This window comes from Littorina saxatilis, linkage group LG6 (assembly GCF_037325665.1).
Source record: "Littorina saxatilis isolate snail1 linkage group LG6, US_GU_Lsax_2.0, whole genome shotgun sequence".
Classification (NCBI taxonomy): domain Eukaryota; kingdom Metazoa; phylum Mollusca; class Gastropoda; order Littorinimorpha; family Littorinidae; genus Littorina; species Littorina saxatilis.
Genome location: NC_090250.1, coordinates 25,145,473 through 25,163,456, shown reverse-complemented (window position 1 = coordinate 25,163,456; position 17,984 = coordinate 25,145,473). Strand labels below are relative to the sequence as shown.

The 17,984-nt window shown below is 39.8% G+C and overlaps 1 protein-coding gene across 1 annotated transcript; it reads right to left on the bottom strand.

Annotated features, from left to right (window-relative positions):
• Positions 1–2,523: 2,523 nt before the first annotated feature.
• On the bottom strand, positions 2,524–17,527 carry LOC138968817 (uncharacterized). Its single transcript, XM_070341467.1, has 7 exons — positions 17,457–17,527; positions 16,309–16,656; positions 12,480–12,506; positions 8,946–9,142; positions 8,025–8,109; positions 5,553–5,764; positions 2,524–3,951 (listed from the first exon to the last, which is right to left on the bottom strand). The coding sequence occupies exons 2-7, from the start codon at positions 16,375–16,377 to the stop codon at positions 3,852–3,854; spliced, it is 690 nt and encodes a 229-aa protein (XP_070197568.1). The 5' UTR covers positions 16,378–16,656; positions 17,457–17,527; the 3' UTR covers positions 2,524–3,851.
• Between the last annotated feature and the right edge of the window lie 457 nt (positions 17,528–17,984).

The window sequence follows — 17,984 nt, the reverse complement described above, 5'->3', positions numbered from 1 at the left end:
CATTTTAAACCAACCCAACTCGTGTAGTAGGGACCACTAATGCTCCAAAACACACACACACACACACACACCTGTGAGCATACATAAAGTGGGAATCCTACCGTTTACCGTTTAACTTACAGCTCTACTTATGGGTCACATGCAATCAAACATAGCAACCAACACATGCACACACACACACACACACTCACACACTTCACTTTACCACCAGCAGACACAGACATGTTTTCAGAATTCAACATAGTGTGTTCTTTTATTAGTTTTGCACCACAAAGAATCTGTAAAATATGCCACATTATGAATACAACACCACTTCGTCAATATTAGGCTGCAAGACTGCTGAAGACAACAACAACAACAAACTACTGAACACCATTGTAAACAAGATACAGCAGTCATGAGATATGGCATTGCCAAGCCCTGAAATAAAAGGAAAAGATCTGCTTCATTTCAGAACTAAAAATCATGACGTTTGAATTTCATAGGAATAGTGTTCCTGCTAATTTTATATGTCTTTTTAACAACAATTTTTTTGTGTGGGAAAGATTACAACTGCACGTGCAAATGATATATCACCTACTCACTGCTGAAAAATTCAGCAAACAAAATGATGATCCTTTCACAGCAACAATAAAAAAAACCATATTGCATCACACTTCCAAGCTAATGTAATTTAGTAAATATGTGCTTTTTAAAATACACTTCAGAAAGTTTATTTTTCTTAATGCAACATCAATACAACATTCAATACAAATTGATTTTTTTAGCTAATGCAGTTCTGTGAGTGTATGCTTCTTGAAATACCACTTAACAAAGTAAATTTTCCAAAGGCAACATCACTTATGAGCCACACATCATACACAAATATCAGACTAGCATTACAAATAAATCAGCAAATGCATCAGAAAAGAAGTAATGTTAACACCCATACACACAAATAAAATGATATGACTAGAACCAAACTTACTATCACAGACAAATCTAGAAATACAATGGGATAAATATTTTCTTTCTTGTAGCAAGCCACTCAACTATGACAAAGGAGTGAGAGGGTCAAATTTCAATTCACTAATTATGTCAATCAAAATTATTATTCACCAGCAAACAACATTATCACAATAATTGAAAGAAACGAGGAAAGTCTTTCATCTACAGCTCAGCCGGTGCGAGTTGCATCATGAACTTTTTGCTTGGCACTTAAATATGCAAGTCAGGTACAAAGCCAGCCCGTGAAAAATGCCTTGGGTGATAATCACAAGTATGATACAAAATAAATTATTTGTGATATGTCGGTCAACATAAGATGCAATTACCATGGAACCTTCTTTAAAGACCCCCCCCCCCCCCCCCCCCCCCCCCCCCCCCTGATTGAAGGCTTCCCGCTTTCTTTTTTATCTAATACCCTCCTGACTCATTGTCTCCCAGGTACGGATATATCCGTACCCACTCATATGGCTCTATCTGACCAAGTACGTATATATCCGCTCAGACTGTTAGCTTCAGTCGCTTACTGTAACGTCGATCTAACGCCTGCATTCCAGCACAGTTTCTACACAGTTACTACAATTCTGAGTGACCTGCTGCAGCTCAGCTGGTCTCGACCAAAAAAAAATTGGTCAACATAGGTGGGGTAGAAAGTGTTGACTTCCCCCTTTTTTCTTTTTTTAGACTTTTTTTTGTCCATGTCGTCCGTAAATTTACCATTTCAAGACTTTCTTTATTCTTTATTTGGTGTTTAACGTCGTTTTCAACCACGAAGGTTATATCGCGACGGGGAAAGGGGGGAGATGGGATAGAGCCACTTGTCAATTGTTTCTTGTTCACAAAAGCACTAATCAAAAATTTGCTCCAGGGGCTTGCAACGTAGTGCGATGTATTACCTTACTGGGAGAATGCAAGTTTCCAGTACAAAGGACTTAACATTTCTTACATACGGCTTGACTAAAATCTTTACAAACATGGACTATATTCTACACAAGAAACACTTAACAAGGGTAAAAAGAGAAACAGAATCCGTTAGTCGCCTCTTACGACATGCTGGGGAGCATGGGGTAAATTCTTCCCCCTAACCCGCGGGAGGTCCATTTCAAGACTCCTTCCCTTTAAGACCCAATGATTTGTGGAGGTCTTAAAGAGGAGGGTGGTGGGGTGCTCGTTCGGCTGTAATAAGACAGCAAAGAACACAAGTACAACTTATTCTTTTACACACTCACAGACAAAAGTTGTTGATAACACTTCCTTGTCTGCTGTGTTTGGGACACTAGCTGTTTCAGGCACTAAAACCTTTCACCCGTATCTCTAATTTCTCATACTTCTCCACAATCTGTTTTTCCTTCTTCTTAGCTACGTCATCCTGTGTTATAGTTTTAGACGTCGCATTCTCATGGTGAGATTCAAATCGGAGGTAAAAAGAAAACCCCACTAGCATTGAGGACAGTATGATTAACGTATCCAATCAGCCATAATTATGTTAACATTTTACAGAAAATGAGATCACAAAAAATTTGAAAATGATGTCTGTTATTATGTTTGTTATAGCTCAGCACACCAAAATAAATAACTTTTTGATAACTTAGCAAATTGATGATGTCAAAATGTGTACTCGTAGGTGCAGAAAAACAGTAAAGTTGAAGAAAAACACACATAGTAACAGATCACAAAAGATGCAACATTCACAGCTTGCACAAAATATAGACTTTGCAAAGAATATAAACAATTTGTGACCACAAATAAAAAGTATGCGTCGTTGTATGATATTTTCGTCACATAATGTTAACCATCTCCTTGCCTTTCTCTTTTTCCTCCCAAAAATATTCTTTTTTTATATTCTATTCCTTTTATCACAGGTATTAAAAAAACTGCTTTGTTCTAAAACATTTTGGTCTGCAATAAGTTACAAATAATTGTACCATTCATTTTGTATATGTTAATATATTGTACCATTCATTTTGTATAATTATGTTAATATATTATATTAACATATATATACAAAATGAATGGTACAATTATTTGTTTACCAATTATCCAATACTTTTCTCTTCATCGTCAGAACCGCCACCAACCTTTGTTTGCAGAATACATGTATTATTTGTTTCCTACTGACTCAAGACCATCCTTTCTGTTTCCCAAATACATCTGCAACTGTCTTGACTTTGTCGTACAGTTTCAGACAACAACAAAACACGAAATAGTGCTCTTCAACTCCTGTATGACAAGAAATGACAGAGAGCTATAGGGCTAAAAAGAAGGAAACATTTTAAACAAAACAGAAAAAAACAAAAGTTAAAGATGCTATTAAACTCCTGTACAGCTCCCGGCAAAAGCAAAATGAAATTTGTGCCCAAACTGTTGCTACAGTGCAACCCCCCTTTTAAGACCTCAATAAGTCTGAGAAAAACAGGGTCTTAAAAGGGAGGGAGTCTTAAAATGGGGGTAAATTTACAGAGGTTATGAACAAAAAGTCTGAAAAAACAGGGTCTTAAAAGGGAGGGAGTCTTAAATTGGGGGGGTCTTAAAATGGGGGGTGCTCTTTGTTTTACTTGTAGTTTTGATTTACCTTTTCAGCTTGGTATTAATTTTACAGCAAAAATTATTTATGAGAAGAAAAAACGCTCACAACAGTGTAGGCGAGAGTGGTATTTTCCTTTGCCGGGAACTGTACATAAATACATTGCTATTGCACCCTTCCCTAGTATTGCACACTCCCCTTCATCCCCTGTGACCTTACAAAATGCACCAACGGAAGGCCACAACACTGAAATTGCACATAGAGAAAGAGTTAAACAAGTGGATTGCGTAGAGATTCATCAGGCAGTCGGGGGTCGGCGTAGAAGCAATAGATCCGCCACGTCTCAGGAGTCGTCAGGAGGCAGAGCATCGGGGTTGATGTACTTACAAAGCTCTGTCTCGTCTGACACGAAGGTCACCTTGCTCGCCGTCACTTCGTTCAGCCTGCGCAAAGAGAAGGAAAAACAGTGTTCACTTTAGCTGGAATTTGCAGGCATTTTACCAGGGACAAGGACAAATGTGTTATCGTTCAGGCATACCTTGCCCATACATAATTAGGTACATTCAGGGCATCAATTCATATTTGACAGAAAAACATACAAACACACACAACAACAACAAAATTAACATGTATGTCAGGGCGTTGGCAGCCGGTTTTACCAGTTTAAACGTGAGAATACTGAAAAGAAATCGCCAACCGATCGCTCTGACCCATACGGATTGCACAACCAAAGGGAGATCATCCGAGTGAATGTGACCAGATACACCAACTCTAAACTACCAGTAACTGAAAGAGGATACACACAGCCAAATTACATTCAAGCTAAGGGTCAGTGACATGATACACAATGGCAGTGGGGCATGAGTGTCAGTGTGGGACAGATGTAAGAAATCGGCAACCTCCAAAACTCATGAACACTTTCCATTTCCAGTTTAGAGATATCAACTGTATGCCGTGCATAGCTTGTTGCGTTCCCCAAGTTATATCTGTCACCCAATATTTATTAAATGAAAAATGTTTAAACTAACTGGACACAAGCAATAACTGGACACAGTTTGCTTTTGACTTCAATAAAATCAGCTTTCCAGTAGCTAGAGGATTTGTGTTTCATACAAAAACTGCCTACAGCTGGTTTGCTCCTTTCTCTGTGCGAGTTGCTTCGCCTCGCTTTGAAAAGCTTGGCACAGTGAAAGGGGCTCTTACTCTGCCACACAGATTAAATATCATGACAGATTATTTTCCAAACATCATCTATTATGATGATATAATGGTGGTTGAGATTTGGTTTGACTGGTTTGGCATATCAAAACAAGTGGCTTTAGTGACAGGAAGCATACACCCTTGCAGAGAATTACAGGTATGAAAAAAAACCTAGCAAAGAATAAACTTGTTACAATGTTTCTGCATTACAATGAAGCTTTTGCTATGCAAGTACACTAAATAGTTTCTCAAATGAATGAATTTTGGAAGTTTACAATGATATAAAACACATGTATTTTGTTGCACAAAATCCATTGCTAAAAGAGCACTGGCCAAAGGGAAAGCATCAGTACAGATGTGCCTTCTTCTTCTGCGTTCGTGGGCCAAAACTCCCACGTACACTCGTGTTTTTTGCACGAGTGGAATTTTACGTGTATGACCGTTTTTTACCCCGCCATTTAGGCAGCCATACGCCGTTTTCGGAGGAAGCATGCTGGGTATTTTCGTGTTTCTATAACCCACCAAACTCTGACATGGATTACAGGATCTTTTTCGTGCGTACTTGGTCTTGTGCTTGTGTGTACACACGGGGGTGTTCGGACACCGAGGAGAGTCTGCACACAAAGTTGACTCTGAGAAATAAATCTCTCGCCGAACGTGGGGACGAACTCACGCTGACAGCGGCCAACTGGATACAAATCCAGCGCGCTACCGACTGAGCTACATCCCCGCCCTGTACAGATGTGCCAATACGCCATATCCTCAACTACCCGTAACTCAAAGAGGATGCACATAATCATTTAAACTCGTTAATAATCGTAAAAAAGTCGCAACTGCAACTGACCATGGGCTAATGACGGTCCAGCAGCCAGTGAAGATGAGGGGGGAGTTGATGATGAGGCAGTTGCCCAGACGCTCGGGGTAGTTGCGTGAGAACAACCAGATGAGGCTCTTGACAAACTGGTAGTCCATGCTGGCCAGAGTGAAGCCCTTCAGGTCGAAGATGAGGAGCAGGTTGTCAATCACACTCTCGTTGCACTTCTTGCAGGCAGACTCCTGTTAAAGATGAAAAAAAAGTGGTAAGTAAAGATAAAAATAGGATCAGGTGACAGGTACCCATTTCCAGCTGGTTTAGACTGGAGAGCGCTTGGAAAATTTGGGTACTTGTATTCGTCTTGGATGGGGATCGAACCCACGACCTCCAGCATGAGAGGCAAGCGCTCAAACCACTGTGCCACTCCGGCTCTCGATAACAAAGTGGTACCTGCCATTAAAACCCGAAAGTGTCCTCACATTGCAGGTGACTCACCTTTTGCGACACTTTTATTTTGGTCAAGATATGAGACGAAAGGTGACTTTTATTGGGAGGTGTCCTCTCGGGATGTCAATCACACTCTCATTACATTTCTTGCAGGCAGACACTCCTGCCCCAAAATCAAATAGAGTTTGTACCCGCCATGAAAAGTACACCCTTTGGGACCAGCCAAAATGTCTACACTGCACTGATCCAACATCAAAGTCAAGTTGTTCACTTTTAACTGATGTTTTGCTACCAGTAAATGTTTTTCTCATTTATCTTGTCACTGAAAGGCTAAACAGCGAAGGGTAAGTAAATGATCCAAATGTAGACAAGAACAGTCACTGAGAGAACTTTACGCAAAAGCAGCATCCTGGCCGCTGAGGGAGTAAGAAGGGTTGAAAGTGAATTTCATCCTCAAATGGTTATGATAATAAGAGCATAGTTGCCAACCTTCTGAAGTCAAAATCCAGGAGCCAGGGGGTCCAGGGGGACCGTTTAATCTTGAATATGAGCAGGGAGAAGTTGTAAAATTTGGGAGATTCCCAGAAAATCCGGGAGGGTTGGCAGCTATGTAAGTGGAAGGTTAACAACAGGATAACATTACCCGCTATTACGAGTTAGTCGTGTGACAGAGAGTTTTCTTGCACACGAGACTGTAGATGTCTCACGACGGCGTAGCCGAAGTGAGACAGCAGCAGTCGAGTGTGCAATAAAACTCTCTGTCACACGACTAACTCGTAATAGCGATTATGTCATACAGCATAGGCATAGAAAGACAGAAATGAGTTTTTGGGGACGAAATAACAGGCACAAAACAAGACTGAAAAACACAATTGCCCTTTTACACATACCCTACACACGCATGCGCGCAGAAGATAGATTCAATGCGTTTCGTGTCTTTTCTGGTTGAATGCATTCAACAAAGTATCAACCAACGTTTCTGAATCTTTCAATGAAAAAAAATAAACTTATAAACAGCACATACCAACGAAAGCTAAACACACAAACACACACGCGCACTAACACAGATTGAATGCAAAGCGCAAACGAACACGGAGGAATATTGTAAGTCAGGTCGTGGGAAAGTCCACCCGAAATGTTCCACAGGGGAACTGGTTGTGTTTGTATTGTTTATTTTCTCACAGTGATGTTGATGGTTTTTACAGTGCCGTTTTGAAAAAATATTTTCCGAATTTGGGGCACACTTTTGACTTTTGGTTCGTTTATCTCGTCGAAGTAACATTCGAGTGTTTCTAAATCAAACCCTTCCAACACCGCTGGTGCAGATTAGACCTGCCTGACTGTCTGCGTGCGTGTTTGAGCTGAAGACGAAGCCTCAATCGCCAAAGCGTCACCTATCTGGAGGTCCTGAGCATCGGATGTACGTTGATACGTGGTGAGATCCGCACGGAACTGTCTGTGCAACTTTTCCTAGTCACAGGTGTAAGGTTCGATCTTTTCTTTGAAATTTCGTCCTCTGTGTACGTAGCAAAGCGTTTCGCCATTTTCGGTTTTCGTTGCAGACGACGATAGTGAAAGTAGTACCTATGGTTTTGTTTTGACCTTTCGTATTCAGGGTTCTTAATTGAAGCTTGGTAAAGGGAGCTTGTCGTGTAAGTGGAAAGTTGACAAAGCTTTTGAAAACAGAAATTGATGAAGAAGAAAATGTGGCTTTCAGTTATATACAGGAGAACGGGGTTGGTGTTATTCTTTTTCCGTCAAACACAAAGTACACAGATAAAACGTGTTTGACTAACCAAGGCCTGTTGGCACACTATTCAGAATGCACAACAAAATGTAACAACACTTTGATACCCATTTTTCTATGTTCGTGATCACTTGAAATAAATACTGAAAACATAAGTGTTTAAGTTAGTGACTGAATGTATATGAAGGTAAAAATGTTCAGAAATAAATGCATAATCAAAATAATTGATTTCGGCATCAAAGCGTGTAACATGCAATCTTGCACACGTTTGCTTTAGTAGTGGCAAAGAAGGAATGCGTGTGACATACCAGGATGTACACAAGGAATTTCCGCAGCTTGTCAATGTCTCTGTCGTATGCATTGTGTTTCCTTGCAGCAACATAGATTACGGGCCTGAAAGCAAACAAGCATAATCAAATGTCAATCAAGCTGTGTCACTAAATTCATTCAGGGAAATCGACTACTGAAATAAGTGTAATGTTAAACTTGTGGGGTCCTGTTTTGGCCTATATGGTCCGCTGGACCCAAAAAGCAACAACAATCAAATCAAATCAAATCAAATCGACTACTGGATATTTAAATTTTACTGGTTAACAAAAACATCAAAATTCCAGAAATGAAATTGGCAACTGGTCACACATACCAATTGATATTTCATTTGACGTTTTCACCTGGCTAAAAATGTTCTAGGTTCAGGAGGAAAAAACAGGGTCAATTGGGGAATTGGGAACATTAAATTTCTTCTTATTTGGCCTTACGAGGCCTCACCTAATGCCTCACCTCACCTAACCTTATTCAACACTTGTCTGCTTCAAGGCACTGACAAATAGAATGAAAATCAACCGTATGCCACCAAGCAAAACTGTTGGGATAAATATGATCCTATTACAATAAGACTGATTTAGAGCCGTTAGTTCTTTACAAATCAGTGTGACCATTCATAAACACTCCTTCCTTTGTGTATAGCTCATCACAGATTATTCAGGACTTAATTTACTGTGCATGTATAAGTATGGCCCATACGTGCAAGTGTGTGTGTGTGTGTATGTGGGGATCTATGGTGTGTGTGTGCATGCTTGCATGTGTGCGCATTCATGGATGCATGTGTGTGTGTGTGTGTGTGTGTGTGTGTGTGTGTGTGAGCGTGCGTGCGTGTGTGCGTGCACGTGTGTGTGTCAGTCAGCAAAAAAAAAGTTCTGTACAAAATAAACGGTCACAAGACTTCTCACCTGCCTTTGTTGTCACGGTTACGCAGAATGTGCACCTTGCCTGTGGCCATCTCCTCAGCAATGTCGGGGTCGTCAGGTGACAGGGAATCTACCCCGAACTCTCGGCGCCATTTATTGTACTTAAGCAACATCTTGAATGCCACATCCACATCCTGGAAGGCACGCAAAAACCGGCGTAGCGATGCATCTGTGTGAGCCTGTATCAACACACAGGCAGGTAATAGACAATTTACCATTTGAACATTTTCATTTTCAGGCACAAATATGTGTTCTTGTTATCATTACTTTTAAAGGTACGTTGCTTCCTGCATAAACCATCACATTCACCACCACGGGTCTGTCTAGGAGTTTACATGGGATAAGAGCATCCTTACACTCGGACACATACCAAACATCTATTTATTTATATGGGAGATTTATAATATAGCGCTTGACGTTCTCTAAGCGCTTTACATATTAATTTCTGCCGTGTGAGATGGAATTTTTTACACAATAATTATATCACGCATGCACATCGGCCAGTAAATCTCAAGCCATTACGGCGAATATTTACTTTTCACGGCCTATTATTCCAAGTCACACGGGTATATTTGGTGGACAATTTTTATCTATGCCTATACAATTTTACCAGGAAAGACACTTTTGTCAATGGTGGGATCTTTAACGTGCACACCCCAATGTAGTGTACACGAAGGGACCTCGGTTTTTCATCTCATCCGAAAGACTAGCACTTGAACCCACCACCACCTGGGCTAGGAAAGGCGGAAGAAAATTGCTTACGCCCCGACCCAGGGTCGAACTCGCAACCTCTCGCTTCCGAGGCAAGTGCACTTACCACTCGGCCACCCTTTTAAATATCAACAACCTGTGTAGAGTGGGAACTTTTTCATGAATCAGTTTTGCTGTCACTTATGAAATTAAATTCGCAAAAACGTCCCACTCTGCACAGAAACTGAGAAAGCAGGACAGGTAGTTGATTCTGGGTATATGTTCAAGTGAAAGGAGACTGACCAGTCCTTGTACCCCTGCCTCATTTGGGAAACACCCCTCCCCCCTCATACAATGGGTCCACCCCTGTATAATTCAAGAAATTACCCCCCGCCCCCTCCCCTCTGCATTGAACAATGTGAACATGGAGTGATGTGTGATTAAAAGACTGATTTATGTGTGAGCAGAAGCATTGTGATTGCTAATATCCGGGTTAAAAAAAAAGACAGATCAGTGGTAGGAAATATGATCTCTTACATGAGAAGGGTGCTACCGTTAGACAAACACTTAAAGTTCCTCAATTTGATTTAGTGCACACACAAACCAAGCGTAATGACGCATCTGTGTGTGCCTGCCTATGTTACAGAATACCACACCAACTTGATTTAATGCCAAAAATAAAACAACACTTTTTGACACAATCACTGAACTGAGTTCGACCAAACACCTGGCAAATTTATTGTGATAATGAAACATACACTGCCTTGTGAATTTTTTTTTTTTTACAAAAGGTAATAAATCTTCAAAAAATGGATGTTACCGTAAAATACAAAAGCATCTTTATTCATATTCCTGTTTCTTCTTTCTCTTTCTTGAACACTTAATCTTTAACGAGGTTCTCTTCTTTGAATCGCCTTCTTTTTGCTTCATGTCAAATGTCAAAGCCATTAAAGATGGCAGTTTAGTATGATATATAAACAACTGTACCACAATGGGACTTCCCATCCGTTGTATCATAAACATTCCCCTGTGCCTATCATCCGACATAAAAACAAGAGAGACTGACATCTGTTGTGTTTATGAATGAAAATGAGTAAAAATAAGACAGTTAAGAAAAAATTGCACAGGGTAAATTGGTGACATCAGCCCACGCATACATTAGTTCAGAAAACACTGAATTATGGTCAATAAAATGAATTTGAAGGTCACACACACGCACACACACACACACACACAGGTTTGTTTGTTTATTTGTTGCTTAACGTCCAGCCGACTATGCAGAGCCATATCAGGACGAGGAAGGGGGGGATGAAGGGGGCCACTTGTCAAGCGATTCCTGTTTACAAATGCACTAACCCATTACTTGTGTCCCAGCAGGCTTTAGTAAAACTAAATTAATACCTACTGGAAGATTACCAGTTTCCAGTATGTTAAAATAGGCTTAACCTATCTACTGCTGGGCTTACATCAGAACACTAACAGATTAAACTATACATGAATCGCGAGACAAGCGGCAAGAGAAGAGATTTTTGGAAAAAATACAGGTGAATGAGCAAGAAGGCAGAAAAAAGAAAAGAATTCATGAAGAAAAAGAGAGCATGACAGGAAAGAGGAACCAAAAATCTACCTAACAGCAAACTAGAAAGCTCCTGCGGTTCCAAAAACAGGAGGGGCCTTTAATTTCATAACCGCAGTGCCCCACTGCGGGACACACACACAGGGACAACTATACTCAAAACAAAAACACAGTGTGAACATCATACTGAATGTATTAGATCAATAAATGTCTACAGCAACAGAATTATTTGCTGCTATCTGATTCACCTGCATAGGTAACTGCCACTAACACCACACAGCAGCCAGTAAAACCCCATGACATGGAGGTTTAGTTCAAAGATACCTTAATTCCCTCTCATAAAAATGATCATGTAAACCACCACAGATCTGCCCAGGCTTTTACATGAGATAAGAGCAATTTCTTCCTCATGAAAAAAATTAAAAAAATATACAGCCTGGCTGCTTTCTCTTCTGAGTTGACAATTTTGCGGAATTTATTTTATTTATTTATTTTTGAGGATTTATATCGCGCACGTATCTCACCACACAAGGCGACTCAAGGCGCATGTTACCTATTAATGCCGTGTGAGATGGAATTTTTTACACAATATATCACGCATTCACATCGGCCAGTAGATCGACTGCCTTTAGGCGCTGCATCCACCTTTCACGGCCTATTATTCCAGGTCACACGGGTATTTTAGTGGACATTTTTATCTGCGCCTATACAATTTTGCCAGGAAAGACCCTTTTGTCAATCGTGGGATCTTTAACGTGCATACCCCAATGTAGTGTACACGAAGGGACCTCGGTTTATCGTCTCATCCGAAAGACTAGCACTTGAACCCACCACCTAGGTTAGGAAAGGGGGGAGAAAATTGCTAACGCCCTGACCCAGGGTCGAACTCGCAACCTCTCGCTTCCGAGCGCAAGTGCGTTACCACTCGGCCACCCAGACCACAAATTCAACTCATAACTATATATATAACCTACCTCAATCTGCAAAATTATTTCAGCAAAGTAATATCATACCCTCAATTTATCTGAAGTACTTGTATTTATCTCTTGAAACATTCTTCTCCGAAATGAGAGGACAAACAATTCTTCAAAACCCAAGTTCACTTCATTTGTATGACTTAATAGACACCTGTGATATCATTAAACGTTCATTAACTGCGATAGCCTTAACTGCCATAAACCTGCTTCCCCCTTCTACGTCACAGTCACACACATGGAGTATAAAACACAGAGATAATGCTTTCAACCTACCTGAGAAGGGTCAGCCTCGAATAAGATCTGAAAAAGGAAAAAACAATTGGTGAAGCAACTAGCTGTGAAAGAGATGAGTACCATGCAGATTTGAAGCCAATTCTTTTTGTGACTGGGCCGCAGAAAGGACTCCAGAAATGGCTCACTTATGAACTGTTTTCGTTGTTCTTCTTCATCAGCAAACTTAATTTACAACACATAATTATGGTGTATGGAACTCTCAATGTATGCACTTGAAAGTACAGTTGAACCTAATTTAAGTCCTCCAAGAGTCTGTGAAAAGTAAGTGGCATTAAAAGGATTGAGTCTTAAAATGGAGGTAAATTTACAGAGGTAAAGGAAAGAAAATCTGAAAAATCAATGTCTTACAAGGGGGGAATTTTTCTTTCTCGGGGTGCCTGAAGAGTTGGGTTCCGCTATATAGTATACACACATCAATGTCAAAGGTAAATATGTGTCGCATGACCCTGCCTCGATGATAATGCATACAGTTACAACACAAGTTGCAACTGCTTTGCCTTAGTGTTCTTTTTGTCCCTACATTAATATTGAATTCGTTGTACATGTACTGCCTGGATGATAATACAAATAGCCAATGTGAAATGGCCTTCTAATTTAGTTTTGTTTAGTTTGTTTGTTTGTTTACTGATCATGTCTGTTCCCTTTCAATACCCTCTCAATGGCAAAAGTAAGAAAAAGCCATTCTCCAAGAATAAAGTACCGTAAGTATGTGTAGTGCCAACAAAGTAAAGACAGAACCAACACCAACAATCAGAATGTGCTGACACCAACACTGACTGATAAAATAAGTCAAAACTCTTCACAAACCTAGGTCAACATTCTGGAGAGTTGCTAAGACCCCTAACCAGTTATGTATGATTGAACATTTGATTTCCCTTCATTGAGCCATGAGATGTCAGAGTTCGAGAAAAACTCATATTTAGGCGGCTAGCCAAGATGACAAAAGAGTGCATGTTTCAATGTTTGTGTGCTATCAAAAGTACAAAATAAAAGGAATTCCAACTAAAATCCATTGATACATTAATGTTATTTGTATTTTTGACCAAAAATGACATTTTACACAGATCTCGACAGTCATTGTTTTCCTCGACTGTTGGTGCAATCTCGTAGGAACACTGACAACCTCAATCTGTGTAAAATGTCATATTTTGGTCAAAAATACAAATACAAAACGTAAAAAAAAAGTGAATCCCTCAATTTAAGATGACATGCTTTTAAGACAAGTTGCTTATCCATATTTTCTGTTTTTACATCTACAAATTTACCTCAATTTTAAAACTACAGTAACTAACTTTCTGGGATTTTTATGAGGCCAATAAGGGGGTTCCACTGTGTTTTCTCAATGTACAGACTCTCTTAGTGGTTTTCAGGCAAAGGGTCAGCTGTTTCATTGTCTATCTCCTTATGCTAATATAAATATTAATTTTTGTAATCTTTTGTCAGTGGAACAGCTGTCACTACAGGCTAGGTAGAGTGGGTTGCCGCTTGTTCATATAGGTGAAGCAATTATAGGATCGAACAGACGTCACTATAAGCGAACAGACGTCATTATAAGCGGAGAAAAATCCATTAACATCCTTACCCTCCAACCAGATACCAGTTAGTGTTTATTCTTTGGTCTATGAACAAATCCCAAGAAACAAAGACGATAAAGTTAAGTCAATAAATCTTGTCAGCAGAGCTTGCAGACACAAAAAATTAGGATTTGAAGGGTGAACACCATTCCTAAACCTAAATCTGGTGACAGAGATGTCGTTTGGCGTACACAGTCGGCAAAACTCCTTTCAAATTACCAAACACATCGCCATCATTGTGGAAGATCTGCTGAACTATTTTTTTTACGGTGGAGGAAAGTGGATGGCAAGGACGGCTTTAAACTTTGGAACGTTTCCAAAACTGTCTTGGTTATCTCATCTAAATTGCCAAAAGAAAGAAAGCTTAGCAAGACACCAAAATGATCATGATAAAAAAAGAAGTAATGATCAGTGGTACATGTAATCGTTCATTTGCAAGTGTGCGGTGTAAAGTAAATTCATGACAGTAGCTAGATTTAGAGAGAAGAACAAAGCCCACCACTTTCTCTTCGCCACCTCATTTTCTCTTGCCCGCTGGGATGCGTGCGCACAACGAAACTCAACAGCGCGTGTTAAAAAGTGTCGCGGTTTAGACTGACGCCAGCAGAGAAGTTCTGTTCGCAGAAGAAGCGTGATGTGCGATGTGTGTTATGTGCGATTAATTTGCAACCCGAAGCTCTACTCATACAATTTATAACTGTTCAAAGTGAGACAGTTCATAGATTAAGGTCTGCCCTTTAAATATAAGTATTCTATTTATATTAGGGAAGACATAGAACTCTAAAGTCGTGAAGCGGCAACCGGCTCCGGGCCGCCATCTTTCATTTTCCCAAGCGCAACCTAGGCAAATGTATGCTACAGAAATGCAGTGAAAGATCGACTTTAGCGTCCACTCCAGACCTTTAAGTAGGAAGATATTAACAGTTAAAAATAACGATCAAGTAACCTATATCCAATAGATTAAAGGTTTCCATACAGAAATAACCAAAACATGATTACAAAGTCAACGAAAGTAGAATCGTAGAATCGCCCAAATCAACGAAAGTCGTTTGTGTTTTTGGTGTGAACTTCGTTTCACCGCCAACCGGAAATGACGTGTACGCAACATTTGGGATTAGCACTTCCTTATATGGCACGAAACAAATGTGGTTGGTTGAAAAAAGTCTGTACTAAATAAGCCTATTATCTGCACTTGTGCATACAGGGGCAGATAGGCACAAAACCATATATTCACAAAAGGGAGAACCACGGGACCTGCTGGTGTGTGTGTTTGCGTGTCAGTGCTCTTTGTGAATATAATTACTGCAGTTTCAGGCTTTGTACACTAAACACTCATCCACAAAATAAATTATTCATATGTTTACAATAATCGGATTCCTCCATCTGAAACTAACACAAAGTTGGAAATCAAGTTCTACTTCTAGCCTCAGGAATATAACTGCACATTCCTATTCCTCTGACGACCATGTATAAAGCTCACTGGCTGTCACTCCCAAAGCCACAAAAGCAAATCAATAATCCTGGACTACCAAACCGCAGTAGCTTTGTGCTTGACAAAGATCTTTACAATTCGCCCAGGAGAGGGCTTAATAAACTCTTGCCATACCACTTCACCAGCCCCCCCCCCCCCCCCTTTTCAAGAAATGTGAGGATGGGAAATGATTCCCCCCCCCCCCCCCTTTTCAAGAAATGTGAGGATGGGAAATGGGAATCATTTCTACTTGTTTAAATATTATGAAATCCTACCAGTGTGTGAAATTTGGAAATTCGTGTTAAAACAATTCTGAGAAAACGTCATGTTTTATTTTTGGCCAGGCTTACCCATTAAGAGGAGCTCTAATAATGATAATGAAAGCTTAAACTCCTTGTTTTCACTACCTATTTTATTCATGTTTTTATTATTTAGTTAGTGGAAGAATCTTTTGTAATGTATCTTTGATGGTGTATGCTTTTAATTAAGCGTTGCCGACTATGAATGTAGATGTAAATGCTTGTATAACTGTGTTTTAATTTTAAATGTGTCAAGCGCAAAGAGCATAATTGTAAAGTTATGATGTTGCGCTATATAAATGCTCATTTATTATTATTATTATTATTATTATTATAGTATTATATATATACAGCGCAAACCACAAAATGTCTCTGTGCTCTCCAGGTTTTAAAAAACTATACCTACAACTAACAACACACTATTTTAACACTTAATTAATAACATCTAAATTTCTAATGCTCACCTTGCATCTTTCCTTTAGTTCCAGAAAGTCCTTTTCAAATTCTTCAGCAGATTTCTGTTCTTCTGCCATATTTACAAACTTGTATAAAAAGTCAGAGAGCCTCAAAACTATACAAAAAGCAGCTGTCACCAGAGTTTTCCACGGGCTGAAGGCTCAGAAAAGCAGCACATAACCGAAAAATGAACCTGGTGCAATCTTCCTTCATCAGACACTTGTAAGCCAATGTCCTGGCCTGAGGGGATGTATCGACAATAAAATCCACTGTCTAATCCATCTTCACTGCCAGTGTCAATGTCATTGGGACCCTGTCAACGCCACTTGGTAAAGTCTGACGAAAGGAGTCCTTGCCTGTGAAAACAGTACACCACAGAGAGTATTTAGTTAGATTCTTCTTCTTCTTCTTCTTCTTCTTCGTCGTTCGCTCAGAGTTAGATTCCAAACTGGTTCAAAACTGACCAATGAATAAACAAACTTTAAACAAAACAAAAATAAACTAACAAAACTGTTGCCACTGTTCACTTCATCCTAAAATACATTATAATCCTCCTTTTCAAAATTAAAATTTAATTGCACAATGTATAGTTTACTCACACCCCAGGCCTTTCAGTGTTTAACAATTGATCAGTGTGTAGAATTTGATTATTTTACAGCACTCCCTCAACCCCCGTGTTACCTCCTTCATTGCCAGGTCCGATCTATCGATCCGTCATAAACATTGACAGTCCCCGTGACTTCATTAATTTGACGTGCTGCAGATCAACGTTTTTCCCCACACTGAGCTCACGTTGACTGATGGTGATGGTCAACTCAGTCAGTGGGAGCAAACTGTGGTCGTTGATTTCATAAAACAGCTATTCAGTTGAATTTTTAAAAATCTTTTTCAGCCTTAAAAGCACGTTAATGTCAAAGCAAACGAATGCTACCGCTGGACCAAGCGAAGCCACGTTTTCACGACTTGTTTTGATCAAAACAGACGCAGATATGCAGAGGCAGCGTCTGCAAGATGCCGATCGTTTCAAAGATTTCGTAAAGAAATTAAAGCCGCATATAATGTGTGATATACCCATGAGACGTCAAAACGAAAGCAACGTCTTTATCGAATGCGTTTCTTCTGAGAAAAACAGAAATATTTGATGTGGTCTACTTACGTGCCCAGAAGACAGATGTGTACACCAGATCCAAGGAAACTCTGTCCCAGCCATTGATTAGGGGACTTAACTCAATCGCTCTTTGCAAGCTTTGATGAAGGGAACAAACTCCAACCTCACGAGTGACAGCTGGCACTGAGCTAGTTTTGAGGTTTACAGAACTGAAGTACCCGGTCATTTACGGACACATACGGCCGCGGTAAATTACAAATTCTGAACAGAAATATTGCCCAGTTCGGTCTTCTCTACCCCAACAAAAGAAAAAAATCGAATATTGACTGAATGTGTATAAGGTTTAAAACGGTCAGACTGACTGCACGTAAAAAACAACAAAACACTCAGTCGTGAATAAAACACGAATGTACGTGGGAGTTTCAGCCCATGAACGAAGAAGAAGAAGAAGAAGAAAAAGAAGAAGAAGAAAACTGAATGTTCACCCGAAAACTGAGTTCAAGGAGTGCTATGGATAGAAATAACAAGCAAAATAAGGATTAAAAGAATTTCTAAGATAATGTTAAAACTTGCACA